Source organism: Stylophora pistillata, chromosome 1 (assembly GCF_964205215.1).
Source record: "Stylophora pistillata chromosome 1, jaStyPist1.2, whole genome shotgun sequence".
NCBI classification, from domain to species: domain Eukaryota; kingdom Metazoa; phylum Cnidaria; class Anthozoa; order Scleractinia; family Pocilloporidae; genus Stylophora; species Stylophora pistillata.
In genome coordinates, this window is record NC_142519.1 from 31,038,823 (window position 1) to 31,061,208 (window position 22,386).

Genomic DNA, 22,386 nt, shown 5'->3' on the forward strand with positions numbered 1-22,386 from the left:
GTCTTCACGATTCTAGACAAGAGATACCATCTGTCTTTTAAGGAACACCTCCAAAGAATGCGCGATGCCTTTTTTTCTAGAGCAAAATAGTATTTATGACTTATGATGTACAATCAAAACGTTTAGGCTAAGAGAATCGCTAGACAATGGGTGTTATAATATCATGGACTGATAACTTCCTGGTCACATAAATACGATCACATTGGATCGTGCTATCAAAACCGAAAGCCCTTGTTTAGTTTTCAGTAACCTCCATCTTTTCCCACCTTATTCGCTACGTTGCATTTATGGCACGAATTTGAAAACAATAGGAACAGGAAATCGAACCGTTTTTATTTCCCTACACTGAGCTATAAGAAGGAAGAGAATCTAACGACACTGTTGAAAGCATCCTTTTAGTGGAGTATGACGGAATGTAGTACCTGATGATGAAATTATCTGTTGGGTAAATGGAGGAGGAAAGAAGTCGAAGAACATCCGCCCTTAAAATGTATAAAAGAAGAAAGCTTCTACCCTTGTTTAGTTATCCAAGTGAAAATCACTTCTTCCACTTCAAAGTACAAGCTCGTGATTTCAATAGAGAAACATTGCACAGAATATCAAGGGTAAAAAATGACCATTGGTAAGTTATTTCATTTGTTAACACAACACCGTTAAGTCTCTCTCACCTGTAGAGCTATGATGGGGAGATATCGTAGTTAATTTTTGCATGAGCTAGTGGTCTGTACCCAAATTCTGCATAATTTCATCGAATTCATGCCGATGAAGGAAAATGCGAGAGTGAAATTATGAAAGAACCACGAATAGTTCATGAAACAGAAGAGATAGCTCTCTTTCCTTTGAGTACACTGCTCAAAGATCGATTGAAATAAATTCTTAAGATATGAAGTTTTAAAAGGAACTAACTGTTTTACCTCATGATCAAGAATTTCCTATTGTTCTGATAAATGAACTTTTGCCGCTATCTAAAGTAAAATGTTTTGTGACTGGTCGAGTTTCTCAAAAAATATTTTTTAATTGTCTATCTAGTTCTATCTTCTATTTATCTTTTATTTCAAATGAGGAACGTTAAATATTTTAAAAAAGGCGTTTTAGACAGCGCTTATACGAAAACTGACGAGATAGCTCTCGCGTTCCTATTGGGTCTTACCAGTTGCTTTAAGTGTGACATGTCCGAATTAGCAGAGTTATTTCAGTAATAATGAAAATGAATTTATTTACATGATCACGAGTTGCTGTTGCGCATATCGGGCCACGAATGAAAAGAAAAAGCAACATAACTGTATCGAATGAAGAATGAGCTTAATACTGAGGAATTTTTGGTTCTAGTAACTATGTGGTAAAATCATAGCTTTAGATAATTCAGTCAACTGTGAGAAAGAGAATCGAATAAGCTAAAGTAATGCCTTGTTGAGACAAAGATTATTTGAGAACTAATCCATTGTCAGATCAACGTTAATTTTTTTTGCCTCCTATGATGTAGGGTTTATCATAAGAAAGTTTGGGTTCAAGCTCCTTGAATTTTAATGTCAGGCCGCCCTAAGAAATTACATTATTTGCTGTTGTTTATGTAGTTGATAATTATAAACAACGCTCAATTAAACTGGACGCTAATTGACTCACATACACTCCTTTGGAAACGAAAAGAAAGGTCCATTTTCCAGCTCGGTTGATTTGCGGAAACCACACGACAAAAATGTTATGACTAAAAAAGACAACTGCGTCGAAAGTTCCTTGATTTCCTGTGTCACCGATGACAAACCTTTGACGTAACAATGATGTTGCACTTTCTGTTGCCAGTTTTAAGTGTTAATTGATTGCCTAAGGGCATAAAAGCAACGTGGTAATTAATAATCGGCTCTCATCAGATTTCAGAAATATGTTGTGATCTCTCGTAAGTGTTTATCACAGTGTAAAAGAAGAGTAGGTAAAAACGTTTCAATATAAAGAGGCAGCTGCAAATGAGGCATAACATAAAATAAGATTACTATACTGAATAAAACCACTTTTATAGTTAAATTTGCCAACTGAACGAAAATTTTTCCCTGCTAGCAATGAATATCGTGTGAAGTTTGCTCACTGTGCTAGAACGACTTCATTGCACAAAATAGTGTCACAAACTAGTCGGCAAAGCAAATAATTCAATTACTTTTGTTCACAATTATTTTTTGAGAGTGAGAGGTAGTCTATGAACAAGGTTATTTTACGAAGTCACAGTGTTGTTTAATTTTCATTAAGTTTCAGTATATTCCTGGTTTGAACTTAATAAAAATGTTCACTAATGCACAATAAAGGATGTCGACTGAAAATTAGCAGCTGTGCTAAAATTGACTTCATGACAAAAAATGCGTGAAAACCATTCTACGTCAAAATATCTTAAGAATCTAATTATTTTTGTTCATAAATATTTTTCAAGTGACGTTATTCATTAATCAAATTATTTCACAAATTCAAAATTTCGTTTAATTTTCATGAAGTTTAAATGAGTTTCTGGTAGAAGGAAAGAAGGAAACCCATTCTTGGCCTGATATGAAAAAGGTGTATTCAGTCAAGTTGAGATTCGTACCCCTCAAACACCTTTTGCCATAACACAGGTAAACTTCTATTTTCGGTTGAAGGCAAGGTGAATCGTCATCAAACTTGAGATGGATGATTACGCTTTTGCGGAAAATTCAAAGGTTTTACAATTGTAAAGGTTTTACAATTTCAAGCCTGTGTAACCAGGATTAAAATGAAACCCAATGAAAGCTACGCAAAGGAAAGCGAGAAAGCTTACAACCTTATTTCCAGCTTTCTCAAAAATGTTACTTAAATGATCGGATTGTTAGTTCTCGTCTAATAGAATTAGTTAAAAATATTTTGTTGTAGATCAACAACTTCTACTTGTAAAGTATGAATTTTTACTTACAAAAACGATACAAAATGAAATGAATTTACTAGCCGTTCTTAGCTGTTCTGGTAGCCCTCCTCAATTTATCTTTCCGTTTTATCTTTTCAACCAGACAAAGCTATTTTCCTCTGTGCCACTATGTTTGTGTTCAGTTTCGCCTTTGGTGATGGAACTCCAGTTCGGGATCCAGTGTTTCACTGCCTTTTTAAAACTTCCAATGCCGCAAAGGCGTGCTTTGTAAGTACAGTTTTCATTTTGCTTGATTATCGCAGTTAACTCTTAACTCCTAAGATGAGATTGTTAATTCTGCCGTTTAACTGTTCCACATTTTCCCCATCGATCAGTTACGAAAATTTGGTTTTAGATCAACATCACAACTTCTTGTATGCTGGATTATGTATGAATAATTTAGGGAGAGGATACATGTTAATCACTTCTGGAAGAAAAGGGTTGAAGCAAACTTTATCTCCATAAAGTCATATACGACGGAAGGTGGTTTAAAGAACTTTCACTAAATAACACTTAACCTAACCCTATTGCAATTGTTTCTGAAGTTGATTGATTAATCATTTGAAAACAAAAGGAAAAGTTCCTTTGTTTTACCGGTGAGATTTTTCGCTCGTCCCACATATTGCTATTTCAGTTGGAGGATTCCCCTTCATATAAAATTCACACCTTTTCTCCTTTTCGACACGTGCACTATTTGTTCTAATTTGAACCTACAATTTTTTTATTCCACTCATCAGAAAGATCTTAGCAAGAGTTCTTTCATTGCATTTTCGATTCGCTATTTTAAGACGTTGGACAAAATTATATTAATCACTTCAAGCGCGTATTCACTAACATAACTGTTTATGTATTGCTGTTTTTTTTTTTTCTGTCTTATCAATGGATACAGAGGGCAGCACATCGCCCCGCAGGTCTCCAGCGTGGAAGAACACTTGGAAAGGCAATGGAAAGTCTTATTCCACAAGATATCGACAATTGGCCTAGCATGGTGGGTACTAAAATTCATTATATGGCAAGGTAGTCATATGGTAAATCCAATTATGCTGATAATTAATTCTACCATAATTGTAATAAACTACCAAATAATGGCCATTGGCCTCCTTCTCTCTGTGGTTGGTCTGTATTGCCGCGACATCGGGCCAATATCCTCAGTACAGCCCTTGTACTCGGTTATAAGAGGTTAGGAGTTTGTATTAGCGGGTATGACTGGGGCCCGACTCAGAGCCATTTTTTAGCCCGAAGAGTTAATATAAGCTCACCATTCTTACAGTTAAACGACTTGAGTCGTGAGAAGCCATATTTTTACCAGCCCATTCCTTTTAATCACATCTGTTAATTTTAATTGAACACCAGAATAACAGCCAGAAGGCACAAAAGTGTTTGACGTCGTTGAAGAACTTTGTGGCGCCGCTGAAGGTTGTGATGGAAAGCCTAAAACGACCGGACTTTAACTGCAAGTCATCCGGAAACACGTTGAACAAGACAGTTAACGGATTATATAAACTTTTGGAGACAGCTATTAAGGACATTTACATCTATGTAAGTTTGGTTGATATCATTCTCGTGTATTTTCTGTAAATAAATATGTTAAAGTTTACTTCAGAACCTTTTTCAAACGCAAAACTGAAAACGTTGAAGTATAACACTTTTGACGCAAAAGTGGCGGAGTTCTCTGATTTATGCTTCGCTTACACATTTTACAGCGGATGTTTTATGGGATGATGAACCCTCAATCAATAACATTTCATGACTAGGTCATACCGGAAAAAGGAAGATTTAAATTACTTTGTTCTTATCGTTATTCTAACCAATTGAGCCCTTGGAGTGACCAGCATCTAATTTCACCTTACAATATCAGCCCTGAATCAAATATAAAGGTCAGGAGAATAAAGGAAATGATCACCAACTGAAGAAGCTCTTTATTGTTAAAGATATTCCTCTTATCAACACTTTAAAAAATGTATAGAGAACAGTATGGAGAAAATGGACAAAGATGTAAAGGTATTAAACGTTAAGATGTCTGAGGGACTCCATTGTATCTAGTGTTTTAACTGAGACCGACGCAAATATTCTGCGAATAACTTTCAAGGTTTCTTTTCAAAATCTGTCTTCAGGCCCGTCATCACAGTATTTCCATGAAATCATTTCAACTGACATCCGTGGACATGACAAGAATGACAACACTAGCCAGGAGGCAACTTCAACAGTCGGTAAGTGATTCGATACAGCGATAGGATTGGTAGATTAAACCAGCGCAAAGTTACCTCAGCTATCATCGAATAAACCTTTAAGCTTACAAGAATAAAGGAAATGATCGCAAACTAAAGAAGCTCTGGACTGTCAAACAAATTGTCCCTAAAACTCTTTTTTAATTTAAGTTTATGCGACAGGAAATAGTTTGGTGTTTCCTGAAAAGTCAAAAACCTTTCTTCGCGAAAACTTTCACAGGGCGAAAAGATGGATGAACAAATAGGAAGATAAATAATAATAAAAAAAACGCCAGAACACCTTGTCGAAGCTTCTTCAAATTGTCCGCAGAAACTAAAAAACATGAGGCAGTTAAATTAATCTTTTTTTCTTTTGGTCATTTTTATCAGGGATTACAGACAAATCGAGCAGTCACAGTTCGGAATTACATCTTGTTGGATTACCTGAAGCAAGTTGTTGCCGACATAAAACTCACGCCAAGATCCTGCTTTAACACCCAAGTCCAACTCAGCCAGGTTTGCCCCGTATGAGATTCACACTGACCTGGAAAGTTTTTGATCGCAAGAAAACGACATTATGGAAAAAGAACAAACGCTTATTTGAATTTGATTTATCTTATATTGGCAGCTTTTTATTTTAATATATACATGGAATAGGTCTATTTTTGCAAGGATACCAATAGGTTCATTCGAACTGCTTTTTACATTGACTATTCATATTGAATACAAAACTTATTGTTCTGTAAGAATTTTCATGGTAAACTATTTTGGTTGGAACATATATATGGTTATAGTGAGATTTTTTTTATTCAAATGGATATATTATACTATTTATTAGTTTTTTTATATCTGATGAAATAAATTGATTTGCTTGGCAACAGAGATGTGTGGTTCTTACGTTGGTTATTTTTACAAATAGAGCGCTTTACTGTAGTAAAACCAAAACCAAACTAATTAAGTTTCCTCCAATTATTCTCCAGTCATACACTTTCTGTATTTCTGTAATTTTATTTACTTGTATTAGCAGGATAAATTATTATTAAATTCAAACTTAAACGAACAATTAGAGGAAAGGAAAAATTTTCTAAGAGCCAATGGGAACTCAAAGTAAAAACAAACAAAATGTCTTACGCGGGAAAACGTGGGCGACTACACATTTTTTTTTTTTATAAAAACTTTTTTAATAAAAACGTTCAGGCTGAGATTCACCAAAATTTTAAGAACTACTAAGGACATACCCTGGCTAAGAGTAAGTTAAGAACAGCTCATTTTCTTATCTTGGTGAGAGGTATAAATAAAGGTGAAAAGAAAAGTAAATCGTGGTCTAACAGGACAATTAACTCGAATACTTGAGGACATTTTTTAACATTTACCATGCGGTTATACACAATACACTGAAAAACAACCCAGTTCGTAATCGAACTTAGTCTGGTCACATCCGATTTGACTGATTACCACACAACTTTAAAAACATGTTAAGAACGTTTTCAGGCTTAAATAGCGAAAAAAGAAGAAGACCGTTTAGACTCAACACTAAAATTCGACGTTCTTCTTAAAAAAAAAATGAGTGTAAGTCGTGATTGGATGCCTTTTTCATCTGATTGGTTAGGAAAGTGGCACGAGTTTTCCAGACCAATCACAGCGAAGCAAACCAAAACCAATGTAATTCCGGATTGCTTTGAGCACTCAATTGAAAAAAAAAGTGCTCAATAGAAGACTTTACTACCTAAGCGGAGTTTGGCCAACACATATATAACAATGTGTGAACTCTGAGTAACAGTCAAGAAAAGTATCGTCTGTTTAAAACTACGAGAAAGAAAAGTCAAATTGCAAAAGACAACAGTAACCAGTCGGCATTATTTTCAGCCGTCCTCGCACCAAATGAGCGTTTTAACCTCGTGTGGAAAACGCCCATTTGTATTTACGAAGAAAATGCAGAAGACAGGGATATAGAAATGTTTCTTCGACTTGTCACGAACTTAGGACAAAAAAGAAATCCCAAGAGGAGTCGAACCTCAGATCATAAGATTCTACGCTCTGACACTCTCTCATTGACCCTTTACATTCTAACATCGGTGTACATATTCTCCATACTAGTCTCTGAAGGTGGTGGAAAGAAGTTGTTTAACAGGCAAGAGCTTCTTTGATTGGGGGTCATTTCTTTTATTCTCGTGATCTTAAAGTATGATTCAGGGGTGATATTGTAAAGAGAAATTAAACGTTAAATTAAATTATTTAGAATAACGATAAGCACAAAGTATTTCAAATCTGTCCTTTTCCGGTAAACTGTGAAACCACTCGGCATAAAGTTTCGAACATCGTTGACGTCATTTCTACGATAAATAAGGTTATCAGCGGTGGAAAATTGTAGTGAATTTGTTAAATTGACCGACATAGAGGAACATGCGCGGTAGTACCTTCTCGTTCTATCCATCTTGTGCCATATACAATCTCTTCTTTAGCAGCGTCTCTCTTGTTAGAGTTCTTGGTAAGACAAAAAAGTCCGGGAAGGTTTCATCCTCTCAATGCTCTACATCAAACGCTGCTCAACACAAGTCTTCACTAACTAAGGATAAAGTTCCAGGTTTTCACAGTGCAGTTGAGCCGGAAAACTACGAACATTTAAAAAAAAAAAAGTAACTTTTATTCTCCAACATGATCTAACATCTGTATTTTTTCGATTCTGCGATGATCGCTTTAACTTGTTTCATTACTTACAAAATAAAAATTTCACCGAAGAAGTATCCGTACAGGGCAACAAGAACATATCTAGAGAAGTTTTCGTCTGTTCACAAACCATCCATTTTTTTTACATTGTCCAGTGTGAGAGAAATGAGACTTTTTATAATGAAATTCCTAAAAATTTTCAAAACAATTTTAGATATCTTTTTAGTGAAGTACTGGTTGCGAATATACTTTTTCTATAATTTTCATTTACAGCAAATTGACCTGTCCTTGAACAAAACACTTTAATTTACTCTTGAACATTTCCCTGTTTTTGCTTAATTTGTATCGTCGAGCAAGCCAAGTATACTTTGCTCACATTGAATATGAAAAGCCGTTTCCTACTTAATATTGTAAAGAGAGTTTTACCCGTATTATCTAAACTGTTTCTTACAGTAGGAAAAATAAATAACAGAGTTTAACCTTTAACCTAAAACAATGATTCTGTGACAGTTTGGTGAAAGGTTGCCATATTGGAAACACCAACACTCTCACGGATTGTTCTCCAAAATTATTTTGCCGCTTTTAACAATAATCCTTAGAATGTTGCTAACTTTGCTTCTAAAAATTCGCATGCGTGAGCTACTAACTCCTCCATAATCCCACTACCCACACATCGAGTAGTTAGGACACCGAGTATTTGTCTCCCAAGAAATACTTTCGTTGAGTCTGGTCAGGAATTTGCGAAAGAAATAATGATATGGAATAGTTTGTATCAGGAACTAGAAAGCAAAGAATTGCACACTAATTGCTTTGACTTTTTACTGAGTCATTCCATAACTAACCGAGGTTAAACGTTAAACGCTAATAAGAAAATGACTCTAGATAACACATTGATATCTCAGGCGCTTGTAAAATTGCTGGCAACGCAGTGTGATGCCATCTTGATAAAGAACTACATAATGCCCGTGATCACGCCATGAAGACATCAAAAGAGGACTGTGCCCACATGAACGCAGGCGTATTCATGGGCCGGAAGCGACTTTTTTCTTTCTTTGTGCAGTTATGTACAGGAATTCAAGTAAGGCGCGACATTTTAGGGATGAGCCCAATAACAAATAGAGGACAAGGAAGCGGACACTACTTGAGACTATATAAAATCGTATTATTTAGACCTCAGTCTGTTGAGAAGGCCTCCTTTGCGGGGTCTTTTTTTCTTGTAGTCCGTTGTGATTTAAAACAAAGGGATCTTCCTGTCTAGACTGCACACCAGTCTCGAAGGCATCGTCACTTGCTTTATCCAAGTCTTCATCCAAAAGCCCAATATTTTCCTCTTTGTTATCATCCTCGTTTTCCCCTGTGCCATGAAATTGTTTGCTCAGCTGAGAGGAAAGCGATACGATGCTACCATTAAGCTGAGTGAGTTTCCTCTTTGCAAAAAGAGACGAAGATTTAGACGCCAAAGAGGTTTTGCTTCCACCGGTGGCTGAAAAGGATTCACGGTCAACACGTATATCTGCGTATCCGTCACTGTCAGGGGTGCTTTCTTGATCGTGAACGCCATCTTGGCAACCTTCTCCGTCATCACAATTCAAACTGTTGCTACTTTTAGACACGTACTTTGAACTTCCGAAAACGTTGTCTTCTTCGGAAGATGAAGGGGTTTTGGGAGTCAATGGACTCACCAGCGGTGGTTGAAGGTCAAGATATTCCTAGGGGGGAGTAAGGCAATTTTTAAGACGAGATTCGTTTGGATTTTGTTTGATACTTAAGCTGACAAAGTCAGGAATATGTCTTATTGACCAATGGACTTCAACGGCTAGACGGTGAATCCCGAATTGGGCTGTCCAGTTTCGAGTATGTCGGCCACAGTGTTACTTTCACGGAAAAAGCACTTTGTACTAAAAAACTTTAACTCATGTAGGGTGATACATGGATCGGAGCGAATCGTCACCAGTACTTTTGTGGATTTTCGTTGCTAAAAATGTCTAATCTACTAATCATTTCAAAAAGTAGTATGGATTATATTCTTTGGCCACGTTATGAACAGGTAAAGGAGTTAGCCGGGTGGATGGGCCCGCCATGCTTGGAGAAAGATTTAAGCCATTAACCAAAGTAACACGCTCATCAGCTTGACCATAAGCAAGGCCATCATTTATATGGCATACTTTAATTTACCCCGTACGCTTTCTTTGGCGTTCCTGTTTCCCACAAGATGGTAAAACTGGCCTTTTTTCTCTGAAGCAGACAATAGGGCATTGTAATAAACGAGACAATTATTAAAATACCTTCAACCCTACATTGTAATTGCACGGGTACAGTTGTGGGTGGGGGAGGAGGGGGCACCTTTCTTCAGAGTCCTATTTCTGCGTCAGAGACTAATGAGATTTACCTTGTCTGACAGCATCGATATCATCTGATCGAATTTGTGAACAAGTTTCGGAAACGTTGGTCTTTTATCAGCGAATTCATTTCAGCAGTCTAACATAAGCTGATACCTAAGGAGACGAAATGATAGCGACAAAGCAAGTTGGCCTTTTCCAACAAGAATCAGTTTACAGTAATGATAATAAAGATCTTTTTATGAGTGAGTTTGGGTAAATTCTCGTTACAGTTATAAGGTATTCTATTTCCCATTTGGCCATTCCGACTTCGACCAACGTTGCAATTACAGGTATAGTACTCAATCTAGACATTACCAACGCTTTTGAAGAAGGAGGTTTTAATCTAACTTACAGTTCCCTGTCGCAGTTGATGGGACATTTCATTCTGTACCCTGACTTGAGTAGTCCATGAAGATTTTCCACTGGAATACCAGGATACGGAGAGCCCCCTTAAATAAATTCAAAAGAAAGAATACCTGAAACAAAATGAACGATCACCAAAAGTATATAGGTGGTGTTTCACGCGCTACTTGATTGGCTTGTGGTGTGTAAAGAGGTTATGAATGTCCTGAAATCCAAGTTAGTGAAGCCATCAGAGGGCAATAAAAAGGTCCTAAAAACATAATTGTGAATTGATTGATAAATAATTACATTCTATTTCTTTGGCTGTTGCATCTTTACTTATCAAAACAAATTTTAAATTAAGCCATACACGTTCATCATCATCATCCTCATCAACACTGTCACTGTCATTGTCGATGTCAATGTCAACATCATTGTCAATGTTAATGTCCATGTCACTGTCACTGTGATTGGCCATGTTATTGTCACCATCATTGTCAATTTCATAGTCACCATCATTGTCGTCATCACTGTCAATGTTATTGTCACCATTATTGTCAATGTTATTGCCACCATCATGGTCAATGTTATTGTCACCATCATTGTCAATGTTATTGTCACCATCATTGTCAATGTCAACGTCACCATCATTGTCACCATCACCGTCAGTGTTATCGTCACCCTCATTGTCAATGTCATTGTCACCATCATTGTTACCATCACTGTCAATGTTATTGTCACCATCATGGTCAATGTTATTATCACCATCATTGTCAATGTCATTGTCACCATAATCGTTAATGTCACTGTCACCATCATTGTCAGTGTTATTATCACCATCATTGTCAATGTCATTGTCACCATCACTGTTACCATCACTGTCAATGTTATTGTCACCATCATTGTCAATGTTATTATCACCATCATTGTCAATGTCATTGTCACCATCATCGTTAATGTCATTGTCACCATCATTGTCAGTGTTATTATCACCATCATTGTAAATGTCAATTTCCATGTCACTGACCCTCATTGTCATTGTCACCTTTATTGTCGGTCATTATCATAGTCGTTATCTTTATCCTCAATGAATGGTAATAGATTTTGCAAAAAATTTCAATGAAAATACATATTACGCGTGATGCGAAGTTTCGTTGTCTCTTCATATATTACTTTAAAGAAAGTAATTTTTGAAGTCGTAAGAACTCAGTGTCAGAGATAGAATTTGTAAACATTACGTGAAGAAAAAGAAAGTCAAAATAACTTAAAAGTACCATTCACTTACCAAAAGTAACAATTTCCCATACTAGCACTCCAAACGACCAACTTAAGAAAGAAATGAAATTTTAGAACATTTTTTTTTCCCCACAAGCCGATTTTCTCCTTGCTTGCCAGTTTCCCATCTTTATTCGACGGGTTTGTCTTATCTTCTTTGTTGTCTATGCCTGCTTTCTTTCCATTGATTTTTATGAATAATAAATTAAAATTTCATACTTACACTGAATGTCGAACCTAAACCGATGAGTTGGACAATTTTTCTCCCTCTGCAACTTTCAGCGAATTTAAAACGTCCGTTGAAAAGCGACCCCAGTTTTTTCTTAATGCTCTGAGTTCTTTAGAAATCAGAAATTTGTCTTGAATATAAAGTTCTTTCAAATGTACTTAACCGTTAACAGCTTGATGTATAAAATGCAGCTTCTCAAAAGTAGGTCTGGAAACTCCTCGCAATGTTTGAAATCGTTATATAAGACATTCTTCAAACATAACCGGAGGTTTTCCTTTTCGAAATGCAACAATATGGTGTACGTGCAGAAAATTTAAGTGTTATTTTCTCGTTGTGCTTAATGGAGCGTTCATTCTAAGAAACTATCGATGCTTGTGCGCATGCGCGAGGTTAGAAGAAACCCGCGGGTTCTGTGAGCAAACCTAGTTTAGACTATTAACTTCAAGTTCCCTTCATTTAATGGGAATTTGTTTTCTCAACTTCAAGTGACTTTTGCAGTAAAAAATAGCATTGAAACATTAAGGGTGGAGTATTAACATCTTCTCTGACGTGTGTGAAACGGTGCATGAATTCTCAGAAACTTGTATCCTTCAATGCTTTCCTCCAAAGTTTAAGCATTTTTTCAAGACAAATTTCTCGTGATATTTCTTCAAATTGCTGATAACAAATAGGAGATGAGTAATGTGATATCATGGTACAGTAGATGTTAAATAAGAAAATGAAAGTTTTAAGACTTATTTCCCAAACACAAAGGATGACGAGTTTGCAATATATGAGAAACTCTTTGAAGTTGTTTGATAACTGGGGTTTTAAATTAAACAAAATGTCATTTTGCTTTCTTTTAAAATACCCATGAGCTTATATTTGCTTTGGGGTTTCCTTTCTCATGATCATTGGGTATTTAGTATAGAATGGTTAAGACACTGAAAATAAAAAATTTAAAATTCAAACCGGCCTCAATAATTCAGTCGCAATTATGAGAATCATATATGAACAAATACTTCCAGTCTGAGCAAGTTACAGTGCTAAGCAATCCTGGTTGATCAGTTTTATAGCGAATTAGAGTAAACCCGAAATGAACTTACATGTATTGAACTGAACACCTTGCTTCAGATACTGGATGGTGAAAAACATTGCTCAGCATTTTTACTTTGAAAAAAATGCCCCTACAGTGCTATAATTGATCTGATGCACAAGAGTGGGGCAAAGCTGACTAAAGGGAATTGTGCTCGATGACTGTGAAATCAGGGAATCTTAATAAAGATTTTTGCAAGTTCCTTTTTTTTTTATTTATTTTAAGAGAGTTTTGCGGTTTCATTGTTTAGTGACGATACCCAAACGTTTCCCCCCATTGAAGAGTAAAAACAAAATGATGTCTTACCTTTTAAAGGTTGAAAAAGGTATCGTCCAAAGAAAAGCGAACGCCGGTCATGTCTTTGACAATCCTGAGTTGAGTGTTAGTTGAGTCAGGCAGTCTCTCTATCGAAAAAGCTCTTGATGACGTCACCAATCACCCTTAAAAAAATTGACTTGGCTTGATCTTTTCACAGGAAGACCCCTAGTTCCAGACTAAAATAAGTGCAAATAGTTCAAAATTTCCCACGACTTCAACTGTTAATTATTTTAGAATTCGTCTTTTCATGTGACTTTGGAATTCTAGTTGTACAATCCAGTGCAACGAGGCGTTAATTCCAAGAAATTCTCACGCTTCAAATCCTTTGGAATCCACACAACAGGAAATTCGCTTTCCATCGTTCCCGGGGAAAAATTTCCCGTCTTAAGCTGAAAAAGTGAAAAAAACGATACCATTAAGATTAGTCAAAAAGTTAGAAAAGTCATGGGAAATGTGCAGATGATGATGGGATATTGCAGGAGACTACCTAAAAAGCCCGTTGTCATAGTAGCAGAAGTTATCAGCCGGAGAGAAAAGCAAACTAGTTATATGTTTGATGACCTGTAGTTATTGTTCAAAGTTGTTATCCACCCACGCTTTCACAAGCAGCGTTAATTATTAGCTTGTTAGAAAGTGCAATCATCACCGTGTTTAAGATTACTACCTTGATAAGAATGATTGCAAACTGTGACTCTCAAGCGCTTAGCCCGGCTAGACCGGATTTTCGTATCCGGTCCAATCGGTTTTACCTCGCGTCCTCCTTCCTTGCGGATACCTTTGGCTGTAGACCGACTTCCCTTCTCTTATCTGCGCTTATTGTGGGTCACAAGTTTAAAATGGAATATAACTATAACCTGAATTCCTCACCTAATTGAAATCTTGTTTCTAAATAGCAACTTCGAGAACAGTAAGATAGGAACTAAATTTGTTTTAAATAAGCAAAGCTTAAAAGGGTTTAAACCCATCAGCAACGAAGTCGTTCAAAACTACAAACCACACTGAACAGACATTCAAAGTATGGCCGTTAAATGGATTTCCCTTTGAAGGGCGCAAATCACTCATTTTCGGGCTTACTCAGCTTCAACATCTTTATATTTGCTGAAGATGCTAGAATATTGCAATCCATCCTCTTACGCAAGGTATCTTGTTACAAATTTAGTAATTGGATACGGGACTGCACCTAGCTTATCAAAGACCTCATCATACCCAGGAAATTTAATCGTGTGTCCAATTCACAGTGGGGGGCTCAAGGTGTATTTTGAGGGGGCACTGCCCCAGCGAAAGCATGTTCACAGTTATATCGCTTATGATGTCTATTTTGACCAATTCTGAACATGTCTCACATATCATTAAGTAATTTTATTTTTAAATCCGAATGATACGTGAACTCACGTCTAATGGTTTCGTTACGTGCGTGTATGAAGTGTAAACGTTTATCGTGTATGGGTTAAGGGTTTCGAGTAAAAGAATGAGTAACAATGAACAATGGAGTTGAAAATATTTGCACGTTTAAACTACTTATAACGTTCTGAAATTAAAAGATAGCGAGCTGCGGAAAAATTACTGAAAAGGGAAATAAAAATTATGGAATTAATATTTTCTTATTTTTAGCAAATATCGCGCAAGAAATTACAAAATTTCCGTCACTGCCGTTCAGTTATTTTTAATTAAGGTGTGTTCATCTACTATTGTCTACAGACAAGAAATCTAGAGAGTTATGATTGCTGGAGTGGTTACGAGTCATTTTCTTGCATAACAAGGAATTTCATCTTTTTATTATAATTGTATTAGCTGTCTTCACGATTCTAGACAAGAGATAGCATCTGTCTTTTAAGAAACATCTCCAAAGAATGTTTTTTTTTCTGGAGTAAATAGTATTTATGACTGATGATGTGCAATCAAAATGTTTAGGCTAAGAGAATCGCTAGACAATGGGTGTTATAATATCATGGACTGATAACTTCCTAGTCCCATAAATACGATCACATTGGATCGTGCTATCAAAACCGAAAGCCCTTTGTTTAGTTTCCAGTAACCTCCATCTTTTCCCACCTTATTCGCTACGTTGCATTTATGGCACGAATTTGAAAACAATAGGAACAGGAAATCGAACCGTTTTTATTTCCCTACACTGAGCTCTAAGAAGGAAGAGAATCTAACGACACTGTTGAAAGCATCCTTTTAGTGGAGTATGACAGAATGTAGTACCTGATGATGAAATTATCTGTTGGGTACATGGAGGAGGAAAGAAGTCGAAGAACATCCGCCCTTAAAATGTATAAAAGAGGAAAGCTTCTACCCTTGTTTAGTTATCCAAGTGAAAATCACTTCTTCCACTTCAAAGTACAAGCTCGTGATTTCAATAGAGAAACATTGCACAGAATATCAAGGGTAAAAAATGACCATTGGTAAGTTATTTCATTTGTTAACACAACACCGTTAGGTCTCTCTCACCGTACAGCTATGATGGGGAGATATCGTAGTTAATTTTTGCATGAGGTAGTGGTCTGTACCCAAATTCTGTATAATTTCATCGAATTCATGCCGATGAAGGAAAATGCGAGAATGAAATTATGAAAGAACCACCGCTTAGTTCATGAAACAGAGAAGACAGCTCTCTTTCCTTTGAGTACACTGCTCAAAGATCGATTGAAATAAATTCTTAAGATAAGAAGTTTTAAAAGGAACTAACTGTTTTACCTCATGATCAAGAATTTCCTATTGTTCTGATAAATGAACTTTTGCCGCTATCAAAAGTAAAATGTTTTGTGACTGGTCGAGTTTCTCAAAAAATACTTTTTAATTGTCCATCTAGTTCTATCTTCTATTTATCTTTTATTTCAAATGAGGAACGTTAAATATTTTAAAAAAGGCGTTTTAGACAGCGCTTATACGAAAACTGACGAGATAGCTCTCGCGTTCCTATTGGGTCTTACCAATTGCTTTAAGTGTGACATGTCCGAATTAGCAGAGTTATTTCAGTAATAATGAAAATGAATTTATTTACATGATCACGAGTTGCTGTTGCGCATATCGGGCCACGAATGAAAAGAAAAAGCAACATAACTGTATCGAATGAAGAATGAGCTTAATACTGAGGAATTTTTGGTTCTAGTAACTATGTGGTAAAATCATAGCTTTAGATAATTCAGTCAACTGTGAGAAAGAGAATCGAATAAGCTAAAGTAATGCCTTGTTGAGACAAAGATTATTTGAGAACTAATTCATTGTCAGATCAACGTTAATTTTTTACCTGCTATGATGTACGGTTTATCATAAGAAAGTTTGGGTTCAAGCTCCTTGAATTTTAATGTCAGGCCGCCCTAAGAAATTACATTATTTGCTGTTGTTTATGTAGTTGATAATTATAAACAACGCTCAATTAAACTGGACGCTAATTGACTCACATACACTCCTTTGGAAACGAAAAGAAAGGTCCATTTTCCAGCTCGGTTGATTTGCGGAAACCACACGACAAAAATGTTATGACTAAAAAAGACAACTGCGTCGAAAGTTCCTTGATTTCCTGTGTCACCGATGACAAACCTTTGACGTAACAATCATGTTGCACTTTCTGTTGCCAGTTTTAAGTGTTAATTGATTGCCTAAGGGCATAAAAGCAACGTGGTAATTAATAATCGGCTCTCATCAGATTTCAGAAATATATTGTGATCTCTCGTACGTGTTTATCACAGTGTAAAAGAAGAGTAGGTGAAAACGTTTCAATATAAAGAGGCAGCTGCAAATGAGGCATAACATAAAATAAGATTACTATACTGAATAAAACCACTTTTATAGTTAAATTTGCCAACTGAGCGAAAATTTTTCCCTGATAGCAATGAATATTGTGTGAAGTTTGCTCACTGTGCCAGAACGACTTTATTGCACAAAATAGTGTCACAAACTAGTCGGCAAAGCAAATAATTCAATTACTTTTGTTCACAATTATTTTGTGAGAGTGTGAGGTAGTCTATGAACAAGGTTATTTTACGATGTCACACTGTTGTTTAATTTTCATTAAGTTTCAGTACATTCCTGGTTTGAACTGAAATAAAAATGTTCACTAATGGATAATAAAGGATGTCGACTGAAAATTAGCAGCTGTGCTAAAATTGACTTCATGACAAAAAATGCGTGAAAACCATTCTACGTCAATATATCTTAAGAATCTAATTATTTTTGTTCATAAATATTTTTCAAGTGACGTTATTCATTAACAAAATTATTTCACAAGGTCAAAGTTTCGTTTAATTTTCATGAAGTTTAAATGAGTTTCTGGTAGAAGGAAACAAGGAAACCCATTCTTGGCCTGATATGAAAAAGATGTATTCAGTCAAGTTGAGATCCGTGCCCCTCAAACACCTTTTGCCATAACACAGGTAAACTTCTATTTTCGGTTGAAGGCAAGGTGAATCGTCATCAAACTTGAGATGGATGATTACGCTTTTGCGGAAAATTCAAAGGTTTTACAATTGTAAAGGTTTTACAATTTCAAGCCTATGTAACCAGGATTAAAATGAAATCGAATGAAAGCTACGCAAAGGAAAGCGAGAAAGCTTACAACCTTATTTCCAGCTTTCTCAAAAATGTAACTTAATTGATCGGATTGTTAGTTCTCGTCTAATAGAATTAGTTAAAAATATTTTGTTGTAGATCAACAACTTCTACTTGTAAAGTATGAATTTTTACCTACAAAAACGATACAAAATGGAATGAATTTACCAGCCGTTGTTAGCTGTTCTGGTAGCCCTCCTCAATTTATCTTTCCGTTTTATCCGTGTTTTCAACCAGACAAAGCTATTTTCCTCTGTGCCACTATGTTTGTGTTCAGTTTCGCCTTTGGTGATGGAACTCCAGTTCGGGATCCAGTGTTTCACTGCCTTTTTAAAACTTCCAATGCCGCAAAGGCGTGCTTTGTAAGTACAGTTTTCATTTTGCTTGATTATCGCAGTTAACTCTTAACTCCTAAGATGAGATTGTTAATTCTGCCGTTTAACTGTTACACATTTTCCCTATCGATCAGTTACGAAAATTTGGTTTTAGATCAACATCACAACTTCTTGTATGCTGGATTATGTATGAATAATTTAGGGAGAGGATACATGTTAATCACTTCTGGAAGAAAAGGGTTAAAGCAAACTTTATCTCCATAAAGTCATATCCGACGGAAGGTGGTTTAAAGAACTTTCACTAAATAACCCTTAACCTAATCCCATTCCAATTGTTTCTGAAGTTGATTGATTAATCATTTGAAAACAAAAGGAAAAGTTCCTTTGTTTTACCGGTGAGATTTTTCGCTCGTCCCACATATTGCTATTTCAGTTGGAGGATTCCCCTTCATAAAAAATTCACACCTTTTCTCCTTTTCGACACGTGCACTATTTGTTCTAATTTGAACCTACAATTTTTTTATTCCACTCATCAGAAAGATCTTAGAAAGAGTTCTTTCATTGCATTTTCGATTCGCTATTTTAAGACGTTGGACAAAATTATATCAATCACTTCAAGCGCGTATTCACTAACATAACTGTTTATGTATTGCTGTTTTTTTTTTTTTCTGTCTGATCAATGGATACAGAGGGCAGCACATCGCCCCGCAGGTCTCCAGCGTGGAAGAGCACTTGGAAAGGCAATGGAAAGTCTTATTCCACAAGATATCGACAATTGGCCTAGCATGGTGGGTACTAAAATTCATTATATGGCAAGGTAGTCCTATGGTAAATCCAATTATGCTGATAATTAATTCTACCATAATTGTAATAAACTACCAAATAATGGCCATTGGCCTCCTTCTCTCTGTGGTTGGTCTGTATTGCCGCGACATCGGGCCAATATCCTCAGTACAGCCCTTGTACTCGGTTATAAGAGGTTAGGAGTTTGTATTAGCGGGTATGACTGGGGCCCGACTCAGAGCCACTTTTTAGCCCGAAGAGTTAATATAAGCTCACCATTCTTACAGTTAAACGACTTGAGTCGTGAGAAGCCATATTTTTACCAGCCCATTCCTTTTAATCACATCTGTTAATTTTAATTGAACACCAGAATAACAGCCAGAAGGCACAAAAGTGTTTGACGTCGTTGAAGAACTTTGTGGCGCCGCTGAAGGTTGTGATGGAAAGCCTAAAACGACCGGACTTTAACTGCAAGTCATCCGGAAACACGTTGAACAACACAGTTAACGGATTGTATCAACTTTTGGAGACAGCTATTAAGGACATTTACATCTATGTAAGTTTGGTTGATATCATTCTCGTGTATTTTCTGTAAATAAATATGGTAAAGTTTACTTCAGAACCTTTTTCCAAACGCAAAACTGAAAACGTTGAAGTATAACACTTTTGACGTAAAAGTGGCGGAGTTCTCTGATTTATGCTTCGCTTACACATTTTACAGCGGATGTTTTATGGGATGATGAACCCTCAATCAATAACATTTCATGACTAGGTCATACCGGAAAAAGGCAGATTTAAATTACTTTGTTCTTATCGTTATTCTAACCAATTGAGCCCTTGGAGTGACCAGCATCTAATTTCTCCTTACAATATCTGCCCTGAATCAAATATAAAGGTCAGGAGTATAAAGGAAATGATCAACAACTGAAGAAGCTCTTGATTATTAAAGATATTCCTCTTATCAACACCTTAAAAAACGTATAGAGAACAGTATGGAGAAAATGGACACAGATGTAAAGGTATTAAACGTTAAGATGTCTGAGGGACTCCATTGTATCTCGTGTTTTAACTGAGACCGCCGACACAAATATTCTGCGAATAACTTTCAAGGTTTCTTTTCAAAATCTGTCTTCAGGCCCGTCATCACAGTATTTCCATGAAATCATTTCAACTGACATCCGTGGACATGACAAGAATGACAACACTAGCCAGGAGGCAACTTCAACAGTCGGTAAGTGATTCGATACAGCGATAGGATTGGTAGATTTAAACCAGCGCAAAGTTACCTCAGCTAGCATCGAATAAACCTTTAAGCTTACAAGAATAAAGGAAATGATCGCAAACTAAAGAAGCTCTGGACTGTCAAACAAATTGTCCCTAAAACTCTTTTTAATTTAAGTTTATGCGACAGGAAATATTTTGGTGTTTCCTGAAAAGTCAAAAACCTTTCTTCGCGAAAACTTTCACAGGGCGAAAAGATGGATGAACAAATAGGAAGATAAATAATAATAAAAAAAACGCCAGAACACCTTGTCGAAGCTTCTTCAAATTGTCCGCAGAAACTAAAAAACACGAGGCAGTTAAATTAATCTTTTTTTCTTTTGGTCATTTTTTTCAGGGATTACAGACAAATCGAGCAGTCACAGTTCGGAATTACATCTTGTTGGATTACCTGAAGCAAGTTGTTGCCGACATAAAACTCACGCCAAGATCCTGCTTTAACACCCAAGTCCAACTCAGCCAGGTTTGCCCCGTATGAGATTCACACTGACCTGGAAAGTTTTTCATCGCAAGAAAACGACATTATGGAAAAAGAACAAACGCTTATTTGAATTTGATTTATCTTATATTGGCAGCTTTTTATTTTAATATATACATGGAATAGGTCTATTTTTGCAAGGATACCAATAGGTTCATTCGAACAGCTTTTTACATTGACTATTCATATTGAATACAAAACTTATTGTTCTGTAAGAATTTTCATGGTAAACTATTTTGGTTGGAAGATATATATGGTTATAGTGAGATTTTTTTTATTCAAATGGATATATTTTATACTATTTATTAATTTTTCTAGATCTGATGAAATAAATTTATTTCCTTAGCAACAGAGATGTGTGGTTCTTACGTTGGTTATTTTTACAAATAGAGCGCTTTACTGTAGTAAAACCAAAACCAAACTAATTAAGTTTCCTCCAATTATTCTCCAGTCATACACTTTCTGTATTTCTGTAATTTTATTTACTTGTATTAGCAGGATAAATTATTATTAAATTCAAACTTAAACGAACAATTAGAGGAAAGGGAAAATTTTCTAAGAGCCAATGGGAACTCAAAGTAAAAACAAACAAAATGTCTTACGCGGGAAAACGTGGGCGACTACACATTTTTTTTTTTTTTATAAAAACTTTTTTAATAAAAACGTTCAGACTGAGATTAACCAAAATTTTAAGAACTACTAAGGACATACCCAGGCTAAGAGTAAGTTAAGAACAGCTCATTTTCTTATCTTGGTGAGAGGTATAAATAAAAGTGAAAAGAAAGGTAAAATTGTGGTCTAACAGGACAATTAACTCGAATACTTGAGGACATTTTTTAACATTTACAATGCGGTTGTACACAATACACTGAAAAACAACCCAGTTCGTAATCGAACTTAGTCTGGTCACATCCGATTTGACTGATTACCACACAACTTTAAAAACATGTTAAGAACGTTTTCAGGCTTAAATAGCGAAAAAAGAAGAAGAACGTTTAGCCTCAACACTAAAATTCGACGTTCTTCTTAAAAAAAAATGAGTGTAAGTCGTGATTGGATGCCTTTTTCATCTGATTGGTTAGGAGAGTGGCACGAGTTTTCCAGACCAATCACAGCGAAGCAAACCAAAACCAATGTAATTCCGGATTGCTTTGAGCACTCAATTGAAAAAAGAAAGTGCTCAATAGAAGACTTTACTACCTATGCGGAGTTTGGCCAACACATATATAACAATGTGCGAACTCTGAGTAACAGTCAAGAAAAGTATCGTCTGTTTAAAACTACGAGAAAGAAAAGTCAAATTGCAAAAGACAACAGTAACCAGTCGGCATTATTCTCAGCCGTCTTCGCACCAAATGAGCGTTTTAACCTCGTGTGAAAAACGCCTATTTGTATTTACGAAGAAAATACAGAAGACAGGGATATAGAAATGTTTCTTCGACTTGTCACGAACTTAGGACAAAAAAGAAATCCCAAGAGGAGTCGAACTTCAGATCATCAGATTCTACGCTCTGACACTCTCTCATTGACCCTTTACATTCTAACATCGGTGTACATTTTCT

The 22,386-nt window shown here is 36.0% G+C and overlaps 3 protein-coding genes across 5 annotated transcripts; 2 read left to right on the forward strand and 1 right to left on the reverse strand.

The window, feature by feature from the left end:
• Window positions 1–531: 531 nt before the first annotated feature.
• LOC148742085 (uncharacterized) lies at window positions 532–6,423 on the forward strand. Of its 2 annotated transcripts, none has more exons than XM_088749507.1 (6): window positions 532–622; window positions 3,003–3,127; window positions 3,789–3,887; window positions 4,253–4,438; window positions 5,014–5,109; window positions 5,497–6,423. In XM_088749507.1, exons 1-6 carry the CDS (start codon window positions 613–615, stop codon window positions 5,635–5,637), a joined length of 657 nt encoding a protein of 218 aa, XP_088605633.1. In that variant the 5' UTR covers window positions 532–612; the 3' UTR covers window positions 5,638–6,423. The 2 variants fall into 2 exon arrangements, with proteins under 2 accessions (XP_088605633.1, XP_088605635.1); XM_088749509.1 differs by lacking the exon at window positions 532–622 and adding an exon at window positions 2,301–2,594.
• Window positions 6,424–7,727: 1,304 nt separating this feature from the next.
• On the reverse strand, window positions 7,728–13,779 carry LOC148742086 (uncharacterized). 2 transcript variants are annotated; one of them, XM_088749503.1, is made up of 4 exons: window positions 13,382–13,779; window positions 10,507–11,822; window positions 10,163–10,268; window positions 7,728–9,482 (listed from the first exon to the last, which is right to left on the reverse strand). In XM_088749503.1, the coding sequence occupies exon 2, from the start codon at window positions 11,533–11,535 to the stop codon at window positions 10,768–10,770; it is 768 nt and encodes a 255-aa protein (XP_088605629.1). In that variant the 5' UTR covers window positions 11,536–11,822; window positions 13,382–13,779; the 3' UTR covers window positions 7,728–9,482; window positions 10,163–10,268; window positions 10,507–10,767. The 2 variants fall into 2 exon arrangements, with proteins under 2 accessions (XP_088605629.1, XP_088605626.1); XM_088749500.1 differs by lacking the exon at window positions 13,382–13,779 and having other exon boundaries at window positions 10,507–13,365.
• Window positions 13,780–15,501: 1,722 nt separating this feature from the next.
• LOC148742087 (uncharacterized) lies at window positions 15,502–21,179 on the forward strand. The gene is made up of 6 exons (XM_088749873.1): window positions 15,502–15,801; window positions 18,185–18,309; window positions 18,972–19,070; window positions 19,436–19,621; window positions 20,201–20,296; window positions 20,684–21,179. The coding sequence occupies exons 1-6, from the start codon at window positions 15,792–15,794 to the stop codon at window positions 20,822–20,824; spliced, it is 657 nt and encodes a 218-aa protein (XP_088605999.1). The 5' UTR covers window positions 15,502–15,791; the 3' UTR covers window positions 20,825–21,179.
• The last annotated feature ends 1,207 nt before the right edge of the window (window positions 21,180–22,386 follow it).

What these genes read in the sequence shown, in the direction of transcription:
- LOC148742087 (XM_088749873.1), top strand. An exon ending in TCGACAATTGGCCTAGCATG is followed by an intron (nt 19,071 to 19,435) that starts GTGGGTACTAAA and finishes ATTGAACACCAG; the next exon opens with AATAACAGCCAGAAGGCACA. An exon ending in GGAGGCAACTTCAACAGTCG is followed by an intron (nt 20,297 to 20,683) that starts GTAAGTGATTCG and finishes CATTTTTTTCAG; the next exon opens with GGATTACAGACAAATCGAGC.
- LOC148742086 (XM_088749503.1), bottom strand. Translation starts at nt 11,535, where the DNA reads ATGACAATGAGGGTCAGTGACATGGAAATTGACATTTACAATGATGGT.
- LOC148742085 (XM_088749507.1), top strand. An exon ending in TCGACAATTGGCCTAGCATG is followed by an intron (nt 3,888 to 4,252) that starts GTGGGTACTAAA and finishes ATTGAACACCAG; the next exon opens with AATAACAGCCAGAAGGCACA. An exon ending in GGAGGCAACTTCAACAGTCG is followed by an intron (nt 5,110 to 5,496) that starts GTAAGTGATTCG and finishes CATTTTTATCAG; the next exon opens with GGATTACAGACAAATCGAGC.